Source organism: Lithobates pipiens, unplaced genomic scaffold (genome assembly GCF_037356315.1).
Source record: "Lithobates pipiens isolate NorthernLeopardFrog02 unplaced genomic scaffold, aLitPip1_a1.2 Scaffold_18, whole genome shotgun sequence".
Taxonomy (NCBI): Eukaryota; Metazoa; Chordata; class Amphibia; order Anura; family Ranidae; genus Lithobates; species Lithobates pipiens.
In genome coordinates, this window is record NW_027507758.1 from 431,154,275 (window position 1) to 431,172,469 (window position 18,195).

Here is an 18,195-nt window from a genome sequence, read left to right on the forward strand (position 1 = left end):
CCTGACTCCTGAAAAACATGCCCACGGCATGATGCTGCCACCACCATGTTTCACTATGGGGATGGTGTTCCGTGATGTGATGTGTTGGGTTTGCGCCAGACATAGCATTTTCTTTGATGGCTAAAAAGTGAAAATTTTAGTCTCATCAGGCCAGAGCACCTTCCTCTATACATTTTGGGAGTCTCCCACATGCCTCTTCAACAAACTCAAAACGTGCCATTTTGTTTTTTTGCTAACAGTAATGACTTTCTTCTGGCCACTCTGCATTAAAGCCCAACTCTATGGAGTGTACGCCTTATTGTCATCCTATGTAGATATTCCAGCCTCTACAGTGGAACTCTGCAGCTCCTCCAGGGTTACCTTAGGTCTCTGTGCTGCCTCTCTGATTAATGCCCTCCTGCCCAGTCTGTGAGTTTTGGTGTGTGGCCTTCTTTTGTCAGGTTTGCTTTTGTGCCATGTTCTTTCCATTTGGTTATGATAAATTTGATGGTGCTCCTAGGGGTCATCAAAGATTTTGATATTTTTTTTTATAACCTAACTTGTAATTCTCATCCACATTGTCCCTTACTTGTTTGGAGAGTTCCTTGGTCTTCATGGCAGTGTTTGGTTAGTGATGCCCTGAGGTGTTGCAGCCTTTCAAAAAGGTTTGTATATATAATGACAGATCATGTGACACTTAGATTGCACACAGGTGGACATCATTTCACTAATTATGTGATTGAAGGCAATTGGTTGCACCAGAGCTTTTTATGGGCGTCATAACAAAGGGGTGAATACATACGCACATGCCAGTTATCAGTTTTTTATTTCTGAAAAATAGTTTTATGTATATGTAGCGGGGTCTCTTTAAGGACTATAAAACTACTGTTCCCAGAACCCCGCTGGTTCCCAGGATGTTTGGAGTTATGCCCCAGAGACTCATGGGGGAGGGCATATAAGGAGGGGGAGAGGCCTAGTTCTTTCTCTTTGGACACCCCCCCTCTCCTAGCAAGAGGAGGTCTGTGCTGAACTGCTGGAGGCACAAGGCCTGAAGCCTGGGCCTTGTGCTCTTTTCCAAAGAGCCCTCTGCCAGCCTAGCTGCACCTGAGAGACATTTTCTCATCCTTGCTGCGGTACACCAGAAGGATTGAAGACTCGGAGGTTGGTGGATTCCTGTTCCTAGACGAATCGGCGGAGGAAAACGGACTTGGATTTGTCCGGGTGGTGAGAGCTGTTTAAAGACAGATACTTTATATTTATTATTCGTTTGGATTACAAAGTTGTTCTTCAAGTGCACCACCGAAAGATTGCTAGCGAAAATTGTTTCACTGGACTTCCATCTAGATCAGTCAGGCCTGACTGCATAGGTAGATAGTGCTGGGTGTTAGTTTACCCATGCGGGGAAGTAGCTGAAAAAGGGCAGCACTAGAGTTGCATAGCAATACTTTATTATGCTGATTACTCTGTTTATCTTTATTAGTGGTTACTGCAGGGACCTGCTTATGTGTTGCAAACCAAATGTTCGATTCATGTTATTCCTTTTATAAAACAACAAGTAAAGTCAGTTATATACTTTCAAAGATTCTCTATGAGCTTGAGTTATCCACCCACGCACACACATATTTAGAGTATAAGTGATTTAATGTGTATTGCTAGATACTAACTGTGCCAGAGTGGGTAGAGCAGATTGCCGGGGGGGGGGGGGGTTGGCGGAGCTGTGCTCAGGGCCCAAACCAAACTTGCGGCCCTCTTAAGTGAGGGTATCGCTATATATATATTTTTCTAATTTTACTTCACCAACTTAGATTATTGTGCTCTGAACCATCACATATAATTCAGATTAAAAAAACATTGAACTAAAGGCTGTAATGTAACAAAATAGGTGTAAAAACCAAGGGGGTGAATACTTTTGCAAGGCACGGTATCCGTTGGCTTGCATTGGTGACTAAAATTCGCAAAAAGCTGATTATACGATTTGTATGCAAATGCCTTGAGAATAACCAACATTATGGAGTACAACAGCCTATTTAAGGAGCATTTTCTAGATTTCAAAGTTATGTAAAAATATATAATATGCTTAGAGGGCTATAAAATAAAACAATAAATCTCATTCCAGTAAAGTGCTCCATAAATGTGTTGTATGTCAGGAGACTGTACAATCGGAACGTAACTGTTGTGACCAAGTTCACTTGTCAAGAGACAGATATATTTCAAAGAGGCTTACCTAACAAATAAATTTGATAACATCTATAAAGCCACATACAACCTTGGTGATCAGCAATACGTTTTAGAAACAAAAGTGACTGATGAAAAGACAAAATTCTGCAGAAGTATCAGCATTAACAAACTTTATTTCACTGTGGTGAATCGCTGTAATGATTCTTGAAGAGAAAAGTTTGGAAGTGAAATACTAGACAGTGACGTAGCTGTTGAATTTCCAGGATACTGGAAGAGTATGGTTTCCTTCTCTAAGAAAAGAGCAGTCTACAATTTAGCCTGTATTCACCATCACTTGGGTAGTCTTGAGAGAGCAGATGAAGACTTTTCACCCATACAGCCTACAGGAACATGTGATTGAATGGTGTTGCGCTCCACTATTAGTACAAATAGATAAACTAAATAAATATGGATATATCTATCAATAAACAATGTGCAAATAATTATCTAATAACTGTTATCTCTTCAAATAGTAAGTAGATGCTCCTTCAAAGACCTATTTTGAATCTAAACGCATGCAAACTATCATAAAATCCCTCTTCCACAAAAGTGCATCTAGTGACAATAAACAAAGTGCATTCAGTGCCAAAAAATAATACATATAATCAAGCTAAAAATATGTATATATATTAGATATAAAATATAATTCAATCCATAGTGTAAAACACAAAATTAAATAGTATAAAAAGGTCTGAAAAATAGCCAAACGATGGATAATTGGATATCCAATAAGGTGCAACGAAGTAATAGTGATAGTGTCTATTTCTGTAAAAGAAAAAGGTTCTCAGTCCATATCAAGACATGCACTTTGTATATCCACAACCATATGATGACTCCGTGAGTAAAAAAGAATTCCACCGGTGATCTTGTGAATAGGTGTCCACACACTAGGTGCAATGGCTAACTTACCTTACTGCTGTAAGGTAAACAGTAGATATTTCTTTCAACAAGCAGATGGTATAGGCAATATGGGTGGTCCCCTCTAGGTCCTCAGCCTCAAACCAATATTCACATCCATAGGAGAAAAGAAGGAGCTCCAATAGTGAAGTATGTAATAAAATCAAACTTTATTCTAAAAAGGACATAGTCCTGGGTACTCTCATTTAAAATGAAGCATATAGGCAGACTATAAACAAAGCAGCAGCATCAAACGAACGGACACCACGTTCGTACTACGGACGTCACTTCCGGTATCCTCCTAGACCAATCCTACGCGTATCGTCACTTGGACATGTGACTTCATCAGGGAAATGATGAAGTCACATGCCCAAGTGACGATACGCGTAGGATTGGACTAGGAGGATACCGGAAGTGACGTCCGTAGTACGAACGTGGTGTCCGTTCGTTTGATGCTGCTGCTTTGTTTATAGTCTGCCTATATGCTTCATTTGATGCTGCTGCTTTGTTTATAGTCTGCCTATATGCTTCTTTTTAAATGTGAGTACCCAGGACTATGTCCTTTTTAGAATAAAGTTTGATTTTATTACATACTTCACTATTGGAGCTCCTTCTTTTCTCCTATGGATGTGAATATTGGTTTGAGGCTGAGGACCTAGAGGGGACCACCCATATTGCCTATACCATCTGTTTGTTGAAAGAAATATCTACTGTTTACCTTACAGCAGTAAGGTAAGTTAGCCATTGCACCTAGTGTGTGGACACCTATTCACAAGATCACCGGTGGAATTCTTTTTTACTCACGGAGTCATCATATGTTTATGACACAGAGTGGATACACAAAGTGCATGTCTTGATATGGATTGAGAACCTTTTTCTTTTACAGAAATAGACACTATCACTATTACTTCGTTGCACCTTATTGGATATCCAATTATCCATCGTTTGGCTATTTTTCAGACCTTTTTATACTATTTAATTTTGTGTTTTACACTATATGCACTATGGATCGAATTATATTTTATATCTAATATATATATATATATATACATATTTTTAGCTTTATTATATGTATTATTTATTGGCACTGAATGCACTTTATTGTTTATTGTCACTAGATGCACTTTTGTGGAAGACGGATTTTATGATAGTTTGCATGCGTTTAGATTCAAAATAGGTCTTTGAAGGAGCATCTACTTACTATTTGAAGAGATAACAGTTATTAGATAATTATTTGCACATTGTTTATTGATATATCCATATTTATTTAGTTTATCTATTTGTACTAATAGTGGAGAGCAACACCATTCAACATATATACATTTTATCGATTTAGGGGAGGGTTTGAACCCCTGTCGGTGTTTTGCTGCAGCTACATTTTCTCTTTTTATCTTACCGTACTTTACTTTATTTGAAGCATTGTGGCGTGAGGATAATCTATAATTACTATAGGAACATGTGATTGCTTCATAAGATGAACACTAAGTTTTCACCATATCCAAATTCCGTTGGAGCTTTGTGAATTATGTTAACTACATCACAGGTTTAAGGGGTTTCACAAAAACCAGCCACGAACCTTTAATATCTGCTGTGACCACACTCCATGCATGGCTGGAATGTAAAGGCGACTTAACAGAAAGGTAACCATTGGTGGGAAATCTCAGGAAAAAAAAAAAAAAAAGGCAGAGCTGGGCTCAAGTCTCTAATTGGGAATCAGAAGCAAGATCAACTCTTGTACTTTCCTTTCTTCGCTGGAAGCTGGCCCGTTGCCTCAAGATATTTGTTGATGATTTCTTCTTGCACACTGGCTAAGCAAGGCTGGTACTTCTGGTAGTCCATAGTGTATTCACCCTTCCCCTAAACAAAGACACAAATACATGAGCACAACACAGCACAAAAATGCATTGTCTTTAGCTGATCTGTTATAACTAAAAGTTAGAAAAATCTATGAAATGCTTAGAGGCTATAAAACAGAACAGGACACGCTTACCCAGTTTAAATCCATATCCAAAATTCAACTCAACAATAGGAGGCAGTGCCGATGGTGTATACAGGTTAGTGTGGTTTAACAACCACTTTAACTGTTCGCACACGGGGCATTAGATCAGAAAGGAATTTGACAAATACTGGAACACCTAACAGCTTTCTACATTTCTATTAGAGATCTAGATCACACTGGACTGTTCTGGTCAATTACAAATTCTTTCGCATCACTTGGCTGGAGGCAAGTAAATGGTAGAGATTTGTGTATAATCTTCCCAAATGGTTGGCAATAATTATTATAATAATGAGATTTATCATGTAATATACCCATTAAGATGAATGCATTGACTTCTTACATCTACACTATTGCACAATGGCACATGTATTTGTTAATATAATTTGTTAGTATTGTCTGTGCTCAACCTGTAGCCGATCTATTCCCCATTACAGGTTTACAATGGCTTGTTCTGCTTTCTCATATCAAGGCTTCCAGTAAGGAGAACAGTGAAAAGCACAAAGTAGTAGCATCATCAAATCTCACTCCAAATAGCCTAAAATTAACCCAGGGGCAGCAATGTCTTAGATCTCACACTGTAGATACACAGCTATAAGGCTGTAGGTGCACAAATGCCTTGGCTTCCCTACATACCAGGAAGTGCACTGCTATTTTTCAGGAGGAATTAAAAAAGGTAGATCTTTCAGGGTAATGCTTAGGCACAACTGTATGTTCCCTATAGCAAAATAATGATTGCTTTTTGAGGTTAGGTTAATTTTCAGAATACATAAAAATTACAATATCCCAATTCAGTGTAGACAATACATACAAAACAAGTTATAAACAAACCTCTGTACACGACCGGAGTTCAGTTGCATATCCAAACATATCATTCAGTGGAACCTTCAAAAACAGAACAAGACAAATGCGTGAGAAGTACATTTTTTTTTCTTATTAGAACTGCTACTTTTAGAGTCACTTTTGGCACAGGGCTGTCTGGGCAGTTCCTGCGGCCCGGGGCTCAACCTCTGAAGTGGCCTACCTCATCCCCTACTAGGCCTTAGCTGCCCTTTTTGGCAGTAGCCCTCCATCTGGAGACTTTGTTTTTGTACATTTTGTCCACACCCCTTTCCTTATCTCTATCGTCCTATATTCTCTTTACCCTCGTTGACTGTTCCCCTTTGCCCTTTCTCATCCCTTATCCTAACTTCTCCTCACCCCCCCCCCCCCCGACTCACAATACCCATTGTTCCACGTTTCGGTGGATTGTGACGGCTGGACTCAGCTTCCCTTTGAAACTCATGTCCTGGAACGTGAAGGGCCTCAATGCTCCTGAAAAGAGACCCAGTTGTCTTGTTGAACTATGGCAGCAGAGACCTCAAGTTGTATTCTTACAAGAAACACATTTCTGAGCTGATAGGACTCAAACTATACAGTAAACATTTCCCAACAGCATAACAGTGCAGTGATGGCAAACCTTGGCTCCCCAGATGTTTTGGAACTACATTTCCCATGATATCTCATGCACTCTGTAGTGTAGAGGAGCATCATGAGGAATGTAGTTCCAAAACATCTGGGGTACCAATTTTCGCCATCATGCCATAGTGTATTGCCCTCAGTTAAATCAAAAGGCATGTATCCTCCTGGCTAAAAGTGTACCCTGGCAGCTCTTAGACCTCCATACTGATCAGGAGGGTAGATACCTCTTTATAAGAGGTAAACTCCAGTTTCAGATATTCACCCTGGTTAACTTGTATATTCCAAATGTGGAGCAGCTCCCAGTGCTCGAGACATGTCTAGCCACCTTGGCTTCTTTTGCTGAGGGCACTCTTGTTAGGCGGAGACCTTAACCTCACCATGGATCCCCGCAAACATTTTTCGATAGGCTCCTCTGACCTATCCCAGAGAACCCGAACTCGGGTTAGAGAACTGCTTCATTCCGATCAGTTGGTTGACATTTGGAGTATCCTACACCCGCAGGAGAGAGACTATACCTTTTTCTCCCCAGTGCATGGTTCGTACTCTAGGATAGGTCTCTTCCTGGTCTCCCATGCAACGATTCCCGTCGACTCTTGTGCTCAGATTGGCCATATCACGCTATCGGACCACGCTCCAATCACAGTGGAAAATGTCTCACAATACCCGACTCCTAGATCAGCCACTTGGTGATTAAAATAATCCCTCTTACAGGAATCAGAGATTAAAGCAGACATTCTGCGAAAGTTTTTTTTTTAAAGTAACAAAGACTCGGTCTCCAACCCTCTTTCTATAAACATGGACACAGACTCAAGGTTGAGAGAGCAAAAACTGTCTGGATTGCTCTCCAAACTCCACGACTGCGAAAGGCAACATATTAAAAAAAACTCACCCAAACAGGGACCTAGAGGTGGAAGGAACCAAACTACGAGAACAAGTTAGGGTACACTCCTTATTTCAAGCCAAAAATTAGCTATTGAAGACACGCAGAACCGTATATAAATATGGAGACAAATTCAGCAGATCATTAGCGAATGCCATTCAAACTCAACGTAACTTGTCATACATTCCAGCATTAGACACTCCTGCGGGCACCAAAATCCTTAAGTCCCTGGAGAGAGCAGAATCCTTCCGTGCTTTCTAGGAGGCACTTTACAACCTGCACTCCAAAACTCTTATGGGCAAACCCCCAGATAGTTTGGAGGCAATAGATGCCTAAACTTGGAGCCGCTAACCTGCCCTCTCTTAGTGCAGAGGATGTAGAGTTGCTCTCGCAACCTATATCCAAGGATGAACTCATGAGTGCCCGCCCTGGCAGGGTCCCCCAAGGGGAAAGTGCCTGGCCCTGACGTTTTTTCAATTTCTTATTACAAAACCTCCCAAACACAACTAGCAACCCAGACTAGGAGGCTCCGGGGATCTGTCACGCTTCTTGCCACCCTGCGGGATGGAGGCAATCATGCCAGCAATCCTGTGCCCTAACACGGTTAGGGCGGAGAACAGTTCATCCTTAGTGATAAAGGGTGAAGCAGCAGCATTGACTATAGCCACAATCCCAGATAGGTGCAGCAGCTTAGATTGCCCAGAAGCCTCTGGTCCTTCAGGGGATACAACACTAGGGATACAACTAGGTTCATCAGGAACTGGTGTGCCCTTCCCTGTAGTGTTAGTCCCGCTCCTCTATTTTGAAGACATTTACTAGCCACAAAAAAGGGAGTACCTGGGTGTAGTATTACCAAACCTCAGAGGGGAAGACCCTTTAATAGGGCTCACCAAGCCCCTATGAAACAATCCTGCCAAGCAACGCCTGGTGACTCACGTGACCCGAGTAAGGAGAAATGAATCAATGCAAGTGCCTGGTTCAAAGCCTGCTCTGTGTCCCACAGCTGCCTTCTGGAAGCACCGGATGCTTGGCATACACCGTTTAAATAAGCTGGCTGTGCGCCGGAACGTTCTGAGCATGTGTGCCTTCCCGGCAAACGGGCGTGGCCATATGTGTAGATGACGCGAATCTTCATGCGCCCAGATAAATGCTGTGGCGCATGTGCGGCAAAGCAGCCAAACAAACTGCGGAGCCCAGTGGCTCTCTTGCGAATGCATGTCAGCCATGGCGAACCAAGGCGAAAGGCGCACCATCATACAGGTAAAAAACAGCCAGAGACAAGAGCAAAAAAGGTACACTTTGCAAACACCCACAGCTAGCCCAAAACTCCCCTGTACGGTCACTGCACACAGGTGTCCAGCCTCTAGCTAGCTTGACTGATTGTTACAATCACTGGGACACCCCACAATAACTAAATAAGGAAGCCCAAACTTCACCCATCACGGCGGGGTCACTTAAAGCGGTAGTAAACCCGCAAATTTTTTTTTTTTAAACCTGCAAAGCAAAAGGCATAATGAGCTAGTATGCACCGTATACTAGCTCATTATGAAATACTTACCTTAGAACGAGGCCCCGACATCTGGTCCGATCCACGCTGAGGGAGCTGACATGCTCCCTCGGCATTTCTTCTGGCTATCGCGGCTCCGGCGCTGTGAGTGGCCAGAGCCGTGATATCGTCACTCCCACGCATGCGCGCAGGAGATTTCAATCCGGCCGGCCGGCCACTGCCGGATTTTCAGGCCGAGAATCCCCTTGTGCGCATGCGCCGCTGCAGTCAGCGGCGCATACCGAGGGGAATATCTCCTAAACCGTACAGGTTTAGGAGATATTTTTTTTACCTACAGGTAAGCCTTATTATAGGCTTTCCTGTAGGTAAAAGTTAAAAATTCGAGTATACAACCACTTTAAGGACCTTCAAAGACTGGGTACCCTTTTCATGTTTAGGGTCCATTCCCTTGGACCTGTACAGTACCCTGCAGGAAAGCCTTAGCGCTGTGGTGTCCAGGATTCCACTTTGCAGGGTCCAGCGCCCAGAGGCCACATTACAGGCAAAACCTTGCAGGATCTTCAGTCTCCTTTGCGAGGCTCAGGTACCATTTATCTAAGCATATTAAGCCTGTGTCAAATGGATCCGATCGGTCAACCCCTTGATTCATTTAAGAACCGTTTGTGGGACTATAGACCTGGAGCTCAGAAAGCTCAAACAACCGTTCCATCCACCTTGCAGACACTGGAAAAAAACCTAAAGCGCTTCCTGTATGGGAGGGGTTATTATAGGGGATTACTTCCTGTCTAAAGACCTTTTGGTCTACCAGTGTCCATTCACCTGGAGATGACGTATAACCCAGCAGGTAATGAATATTAGCCTAACTCTGTCTTATTAGCCTCATGTAATCCCCCGTGCAGTCTGTAAGAATGAAGATGAGCAACTAAATTGGGGCTCTACTGCTTTGTAAAGTGATATCAAACACTGAACAGACCCAAGGAGTTATTAGGACAGTGTAGACTTCATCATTGTGCTTCTTCTCCTTACTTTGCAGTAATTAGCTGATCAAGATTCTGGAGCAACAGGAGTTGCTTATCTGAAGATAGTATGAATGGAGATCACACATGGAGCGATCTGGCAGGGCTCCCTAGATGACAAGCCTGGCTGAACCAAACTAGTGAGAATGATTAGTCAGTTTGTTGCTGCGAGTTCCATTGAGATTTCCCTTCACTGTCTGTCCTGTAGATGCAAAGGGAAATAAGAGGAAAAGTCTCCAAAGTGGGAAACCCCCCTCAAATAGTTGTTATTTAAACAAGTGTCCACATTGGAAGATTTCCCATCACCTCCCAATAGAGTCAACGGTAACATTTTGGATTTTAGATCACTTTCTGCCCCAGTGACAGTGGTCGCTAGAACAATTCTAGAGGATAAATCTCCCCAGTGGAGCACAAATAACAATAAAGATGACAAAAGTTATATCCCTTCCCCATGAAATTTAAACTGAAAAAAAAAAAAAAAGTGTGGTTATGAATACTGTTCAAGCTTAAAAACTGTGAGATAAACCCATGTGTACTTACATTAGCATAGATAGTGCAGTAGTCATCTGATCCATCTTGACCCAGAATCACACCATGCCTGCGGTTAAGACCTGCAATGACTGCTCCCTGGAATTCATGTGGTGCTACAACTTCCACAGACATTATTGGTTCCAGGATGACCACAGTTGCATTCTCCAAAGCTGGGGCAAAAAAGAAAAAGATAACAAATTTTAGATCAAAAATGAAAAACTACAGAAAACTTCATGTGTAATTAGATTACCTTTAATATCAAGGTCTCACTCACACTGGTGTGTTTAGGTCCGACAGTATATTCCTGCAACTAAAATTTGCAGATTCCTGCAACTGGATTCACAAGTGTTTCCTGACAGCTGCCACAATTTGCCTGTACCAAGCTATGACAGTCTGCCAAGAGCTACAGCTGTTTGCTGACCTTCCCATGTATCCACACATTCAGTGGTTACCTGCATTTAGGGACTGGTTCTGGATACAATCTGTCCTAGCTGCAGGTAAATCGCTGGATTTGTGAATACATGGAAAGATCAGAGAACAGATGTGACTCCTATCAGACTCTCATTTCTTTGTAAAGGCTGATCAGCTACAGCTGTCCGGAACCATCTGCAATTCCAGACGCAAGAGCCTGCACACTCTATGGAATTCGCTACCAGACCTAAAATCACCAGTGTGAATGAGGCCTCAAAGCACATAAAAATCCCAAAAGGAACAACAAAGTGGAACTAAAGTCCTGTTGAAAAAATTGTTGGGGGCTAACATTTTTCGCAAGAAACATTTATTGTCTATTTTGCCAAAAAAAACATGTGTCCCACACACTTATAAATTTATTCACAAGACACCCAGTAGGTGATCGGTCTCCCGACCACATAGGTATCTATGGGGCGCTACAACGCACGCACTGATATCAGGTGAAGAAGCCAGTACCAAGATTGTAAACAACGCGAGAGACTTCAGTGGCAACAGCTTGGAAAACATGGAGTTTTATTTGGGTGGAGTGCCATTTCAGCTCAGGGGGTAGGGACAAAGCACTTTGTACCAAACTGATTGCCATTTTGTATTATTAAATATGGTTTTCACTTTCTTTTTAAACCTTTTATAGCATATTAGCACTGCTAAGCGCTTGCAGCCACTGTGTCTGGAGGAATATTACATTAACATATCACTACTTGTATGACATTTTAGTAATTGGGTTTACAAACACTTTATAGGGAGGTGCTGGGTGGGCACCCCAAATCCCAGGGCTGAGGAAGTGTTTACATCACTTTGTGCTGTGCCAAGATAAAATCAAAATGGCATTATACTAAATTCTGGGCACAAACACTACCAGAAATCTCAAAGGCACCAGATGCTTTTATTTATTTATTTTGTATTTTTTTTTGCATTACATATAACTATATCCAAATGTAGGGAAGATATGACTCCAAAGGTCTCAAATCTGAAAATATTTAGTCGTCTACATTAAAAGCACGAACGCACTACTTTGAGAGTTCCAGAGACAAGATTTTTTTATTTTAGTTATGCTGCAAAACTATGATTTAACCAAAAAAAAAAAAATACTATCTATGCAATCTGCAACTGCTTAGAGCCTGCTAGCAATAGGGTAGGATCAGAAATGTAGAATGAGTGCTGGGATAAAAGAAAAATGAGCAGGAATGATAAGCATGCTGGATAAACTCTAAAATAGCTCATAGAAAGGCATAGATATATGTAATTTAATGATCTGCATGTTTGGTTCAATAAAGTGATGCAATACTGAAGCAAAGGAAACCAGTGTAAACATTACTACTGTAAATTTGGTACCATGTATATTTAGAACAGCCCACTGTGTCGTTTTTTTTTTTAAAGAACATAATTGCTTCAGCTTAAAAGAAATATAAACATTTGCTAATACCAAAAACAGCCAAATGATTCCATATGCATATATATTTGCATCAAATATTATGAACCCTCTAGTATTGAATTATATTGTAATTGTACTGCCTCTCTTTATTTAGTAAAGTGCTATGCAAACTGTTTTAAGGAGAAAGTCTGCGACCCATAACTATATTCCTATCACCAAAGCTGAATATGACTGGGTATGACTGGATACCGCACATTTGCTGTGCATGCAGAACCGCAGATTACATTTTCTGTCAAACATTCCGATTGCCAATCAGCATGTGCCATTGGGCAGGACCTTTTTTCGGGGCTGTGAAAATGATCTGGCGGCTTTGTAAACTTGTCTACATCCCTGTGCTCATTTTAACACTTGTTGCCATTATGCATTCAACATACCACTGGCTACTTATGAGAGGGATAGCCAAGATGCATAAGAAATTTCGTAGACAGCCATAATGTCGACTGAGAAGAAATAGCCAATAGGAACAAACATTACCTTGTTTTAGGGCTCCTTCAGCTGCTCTCGTGAAGGAGAATTCATTGGAATCCACCATGTGATTAGCACCATCTTCCAGGACAAATCGTAAGCCAGAAACCCTGTGTCCAGTCAGAGGGCCCTTTTCACAAGCATCACGAAAACCCTGCAACAAACAAATTGCCAGCGTCACACATAGAACATGCTGATAAAATTTTTACAAATGTGAAAATCTAAGTATTAAATTGAAAAGCAGTCAGTGACAAGGCTGAATTCCCAATACACCATTTGCAAGGACATTATATGTTCTTCATGCGTTTGTGTGGGATCTACTGCAGATGTTCCAGTTTACTCCCACAATCCATAAACTGGTAATAAATGTCCATACAAGACTGAGATAAGAACGTTAACACACATGTATTAGTGATAGGTGATTTTATGTAGTTTACTCATTTGATGAAAGAAAAAGAAAAAAGAAAAAGTGTATCCTATTGAAAATTGTGCAGCAAGCTCCCCCTGGTGGGTACTACTTTCACTTTTCCTAATCCTTTTAGGCTGCATCCTGTTTCACAAACATAATATAGTTTAACTGAACTCTTTCTATCTGAAGATTTAGAACTCCTTCAGGTCCAGATTATTTTACAGTCGAGAAAATAGGATTTTTATAACAGCTTACCTGTAAAATCCTTTTCTTGGATTACATCACGGGACACAGATGTCCTGCCCCTCTTTCTGGGGTTTAAGTATATTGCTTTGCTACAAAAACTGAGGTACTCCTGGTAGGAGGAGGGGTTATATAGGGAGTCAACTTCCTGTATTGGGTATACCAGTGTCCATCACCTAAAGGTGCCTACGGTATATACCCACATAGTGATAACTATGGTGCTCTGTGTCCCGTGATGTACTCCAAGAAAAGGATTTTACAGGTAAGCTGTTATAAAAATCCTATTTTTCTTTATCGTACATCACAGGACACAGAGCACCATAGTAATCACTATGTGGAAGGTCTCATAGCAATGCTATTTGAGGGGAGGGAGAGACAACCTGTAGGGCACCCCCAGACTTGAGGACCTATACTGCTGCCTGCAGAACACTGCTCCCAAAGGCGATATCCTCAAGCCTTCTTACACCCACCTGATACAACTTGGTGAATGTATGCACTGAAGACCAAGTTGCGGCCTTACAGATCTGAGACACGGAGGCCTGGTGACGCACTGCCCAAAAAGCACTAACCGCCCTGGTAGAGTGCGCTTTGACTTGAAAAGGTAGAATCTTACCCCTTAAATCATAAGTCTAAATTATAACTTGCCGAATCCACTTTGTGACAGTGGATTTTGACGCTGCCTGTCCTTTCTTAGGACCCTCTGGCAGTACAAATAATCTGAGCAGTCGTCTAAATAGACTCTCTCTCACCACATAAAGAGAAAGTAGTGACTTTAATTCCCCGGTACATGGTTTTGGAAAAAACGATGGCAGGACAACATCTTGGTTTAGGTGGAAAGCGGTCACCATTTTTGGTAAAAAACCTGGACGAGGGTGCAACACCACTCTGGGCTTTCATACTACAGCGGTGCACTGGCAGAACATCAGGGAAAAGTCCTGCAAGTAGCTTCTTTGGAGCGGTGTGTTTACCGCTCCTCCATCGCTGCTCCCCATTGAAATCAATGGGGCAGCGCTGTAATACCGCTGGCAAAACGCTGGCAAAACGCTGCTATTGCGGCGTATTGCCGGCGGTTTTAACCCTTTCTCGGCCGCTAGCGGGGGTAAAAGCGTCCCACTAGCGGCCGAAATACGCCGCAAATCCGGCGGTAAAACGCCACTAAAAATAGCGGCGTTTTACCGCCCACGCTATCGGCGGTGTGGTGTGAAAGGGGTCTTAGCGTTGCTTAGTATGAATAGAATTTACGGGGAATTTGCAGTACGTATATGTACAGCACAATGGGATTGACTTTTAGAAGGCCATTTGGCTGGGCTAATTTTATATTTATAAATTTTAGTAATTTAATAAACTTTTTGGATTTATATTAATCGCCAATCTCTTATTTGCCCACTATAGCTATAGTAGCCACCTTTACCATTTTGGGACATCCCTTCTCTTAGGTGTGTCCTAAGTGGGAAAAAAAGCCCCCTTTTTTTTTTTGCTTGTGATTTGGCTATGGCATTAGCCTCCCTTAATTCGGAGGAGTGGCATGAAGCGGTTTATTGAATTTTTCATATCTTCACTTTAGACAATTGCAGTAGTGAATATAGACATGGTCAGATTTTTTGTTTTAAGGACTTTTTGCAGTTCCTAGGCTTTTACCCTTACCTTACCCTCACTGCAGGATATTGCTGTAACAGGCAGATCCAAACTTCACCCATCATAGAGGGCTGAGTTAAACTTTCAAGGACTGGATCCTTTTTTATTGGCGTTCCACTCCCTTGGACCTGTATTGGCACCCCACCAGGAAAAACTTTAGGTAATGTAGGCATGACCAAAAAGCCCTGGGACCCGGGGTCCAGCCCTGCAAGGAAAGACGTTACAGGCAAAACGTCATGCTTCGTATACGAGGCTCGGGTACCATCCACCTTGGCCTCAGTGGCACTTTGGAATCTGGTCTATAGAGGCCATTTAAATCCAGTAAGGATCCCTCCAGTGGAGCTCTTCAGAGCACATCTTCACTCGTGACCAAAACCTTGGACACTGGCGGAAAAAAAACGGTCGGTACTTCTGGTAGGAGGGGTTATATAGGGAGTGAACTTTCTGTAGTGGGTATACCAGTGTCCATCACCTGAAGGTGCCTATATACCCATATAGTGATTACTATGGTGCTCTGTGTCCTGTGATGTACGATAAAGAAATTGCTATTATTAACATGTCCGCTTCCTAAATGGAGTTAAGGTTGCCTTTTAGTTTTTGCAGCACCTAATGTGATTGTAAATGATCACCCTGTAAAACAACATTTAGTTTAAAATGAAAGGCAAAACATTTTTTACAGATATAAAAAAACATAAAAAACATTTTTTCCTTTTTTTTTTTTTTTTTTATAAGTGATCAAATTCCTCTGTTGAGGAAGGAGTAGCAGCAGGACACTGAGCTTTCCCAGTGAATGGCTGTGCAGTAGGGGTGTGCCAAGACAAGTCTGATCATTGGAGGAGAGCAGGTTGAGTTCCCAGCATAGCTAGAGAACTGATCATGATGTGTTCTGCTTAGTGTGGTCAGTTTTAATAGGAAAGCAGAGGGACTGTCAGGATCACAAGGGATTTCACGTAAAGGAACATTACAAAGAGAACAGGGAGACCTCCTCCCACAAGTGCATGGTACAGCAGGCACATATCAGGAATATGAAGTGTTGGAGTAACAAACACTTCATCCCTAATTGTTCCTAAAAGCAATGTCTTTGTTATTCCAGAAAAAACAAAAACAAAATGTAGTTTTCGACAAACAGACCAGTGGCCCCCAATACTTATTCCTCAACCACATAGTCTCCGGTCCTTTTTTCCACCTGCTTGTTTTAAGACTTTCAAAATAAAACTTCTAAAACATTTTTCCGTAGTGTTCAGATGCACAAGTGTGATGTATAGTGCTGCTTGTCATTTAAACAAGCATTGACACATGCACACAACCTACATTCACCTCTATAATGAAAGTGAACTGTAAACATGCAACATGCAGAATGTATCTTTGCAGTTTATGCCTGCAATGACTCAAGTCTACTGCTGGAACCCATATCTGGTGTGTACAGTAGAAACAGATTGTTGTAAAAGTGTGCCCGATTCTCAGATGGCATTGATTTTTTTTTTTTTTTTTTTTTAAACAAAGAGCAAGACTTTCAAGGTGCATCTATTTACCAGTGTTCAAGATACCTCTCATGTATCCTGAGAGATACACAGGCCTGACTGATAGACTTTCTTAACTCCTTCAAGACTTTACCTTATGGCTTATCACTCCTTGTAGCACTGAAAGATCACTGCAATGCATGTGACAGCTGTCGTGATTTTCCTCTTGCTTCAATACTTTGAGTCACTGATCTGGAACAAGTACATTTCACACTTGTTCTGGGTCATTGTCTCAAAGTATTAAAGAACGCAGATCATTCTAACAGGCAGTAAAAGGAGATTGGTATAACGGCTTCTTATTTATCTCATAACGGGTATACTTGAACTTCCCGGATAAGTGTGTCTTTCATTACCAATGGACTGTAAGCACTTTTGGACAGATAACCCAAGAAGCGGGTAAAGATTCACTTTAAAAAGTGTTTGTTACCCCAACATTTCATATTCCTTATATGTGCCTGCTGTATGTGTACTTGTAGGAGAAAGTACCCTGTTCTCTTTTTATTGCTTTCTTTGTGTGAAATCCCTGGTGTTCCTGCCAGTCCCTCTGCTTTCCTATTAACAACTGACCAAACTAAGCAGGAGAGAACACAGTGGTCAGGTCTTTAGCTGTGCTGGGAACTCAGTCTGCTCTCCTCCAATGATCAGACTAGTCCTGACGCACCTCCTCTGCACAGCCTTTCACTGGGAAGATCAGTGGATGCTGTCTCCTCCCACAGCTTTTATGCAGCTAAGAACAGAGGGAATGAGATCACTTATATAAAAAAAAAAGGTATTTATAATGTTTTTAAATATATACACAAATGTTTGTCTTTCACTTCTATTTTAAAGTTATGGTAAAGGTTTTTTTTTTTTTAAATAACAAACGTTATACTTCCAATGAGCACCCAAGACACTGGCTGTAGCTTGCTGCTGAAACGATCAGGTTCAGGAAAGAAAAAGGGGGTTCTGGGGGGAAGCTGCAGCACAGAAGGTTTTTCACCTTAATGCATAAAATGCAAAAAGGTGAAAAACCTTGAGATTTTACAACTCCTTTAAACTGAATGGGTTGTTTTACAAGGTTATTGCTTACGATCACTTTAAGGTCACAATATATACTGGAATGCCAAGAAATCACATTGTGCACTAGGTAAACATACTTGTATCACAATGCACTTACTTTCTCCACAGCTGGGACAAACTGTTTGGGGACATTTGTTCCCACTGTTAAATCTTCAAATTCCAATTTTGTGTTATTTTCGGGATCAAGAGGCTCAATATAACCAATGACCTTACCATACTGGCCTGAACCACCTGACTGCTTTTTATGGGTGTAGTCAAACCTGCAGGACAAAAAATAAATACAAAAATCAATAATGTAAAGCTAAAACTGCATATACCAAATACTATACAGGGTGATAGTGTATAAAAAAGTGGATTTAGAAAAAAAAAAAAAAAAAAACATTTTCAAAATTTGGCTCAGGCATTCTTTAACCACATCAATACCGTGCACTTTCATCCCTTTCCTTCCCAGAGCAATTCTCAGCTTTCAGCGCTCTC

The 18,195-nt window shown here is 41.4% G+C and overlaps 1 protein-coding gene across 1 annotated transcript in view; it reads right to left on the bottom strand.

Annotated features, from left to right (window-relative positions):
- Window positions 1-4,334: 4,334 nt before the first annotated feature.
- GFM1 (G elongation factor mitochondrial 1) overlaps window positions 4,335-18,195 on the bottom strand; it is a 56,559-nt gene continuing 42,698 nt past the window's right edge. The window contains exons 14-18 of the mRNA XM_077488079.1: window positions 17,816-17,978; window positions 12,862-13,006; window positions 10,494-10,654; window positions 5,921-5,974; window positions 4,335-4,950 (exon numbers count right to left, since the gene is read on the bottom strand). Coding sequence (XP_077344205.1) covers window positions 4,819-4,950; window positions 5,921-5,974; window positions 10,494-10,654; window positions 12,862-13,006; window positions 17,816-17,978 — 655 coding nt within the window. The 3' untranslated portion in view covers window positions 4,335-4,818. The remainder of the gene's footprint in view (window positions 4,951-5,920; window positions 5,975-10,493; window positions 10,655-12,861; window positions 13,007-17,815; window positions 17,979-18,195) is intronic.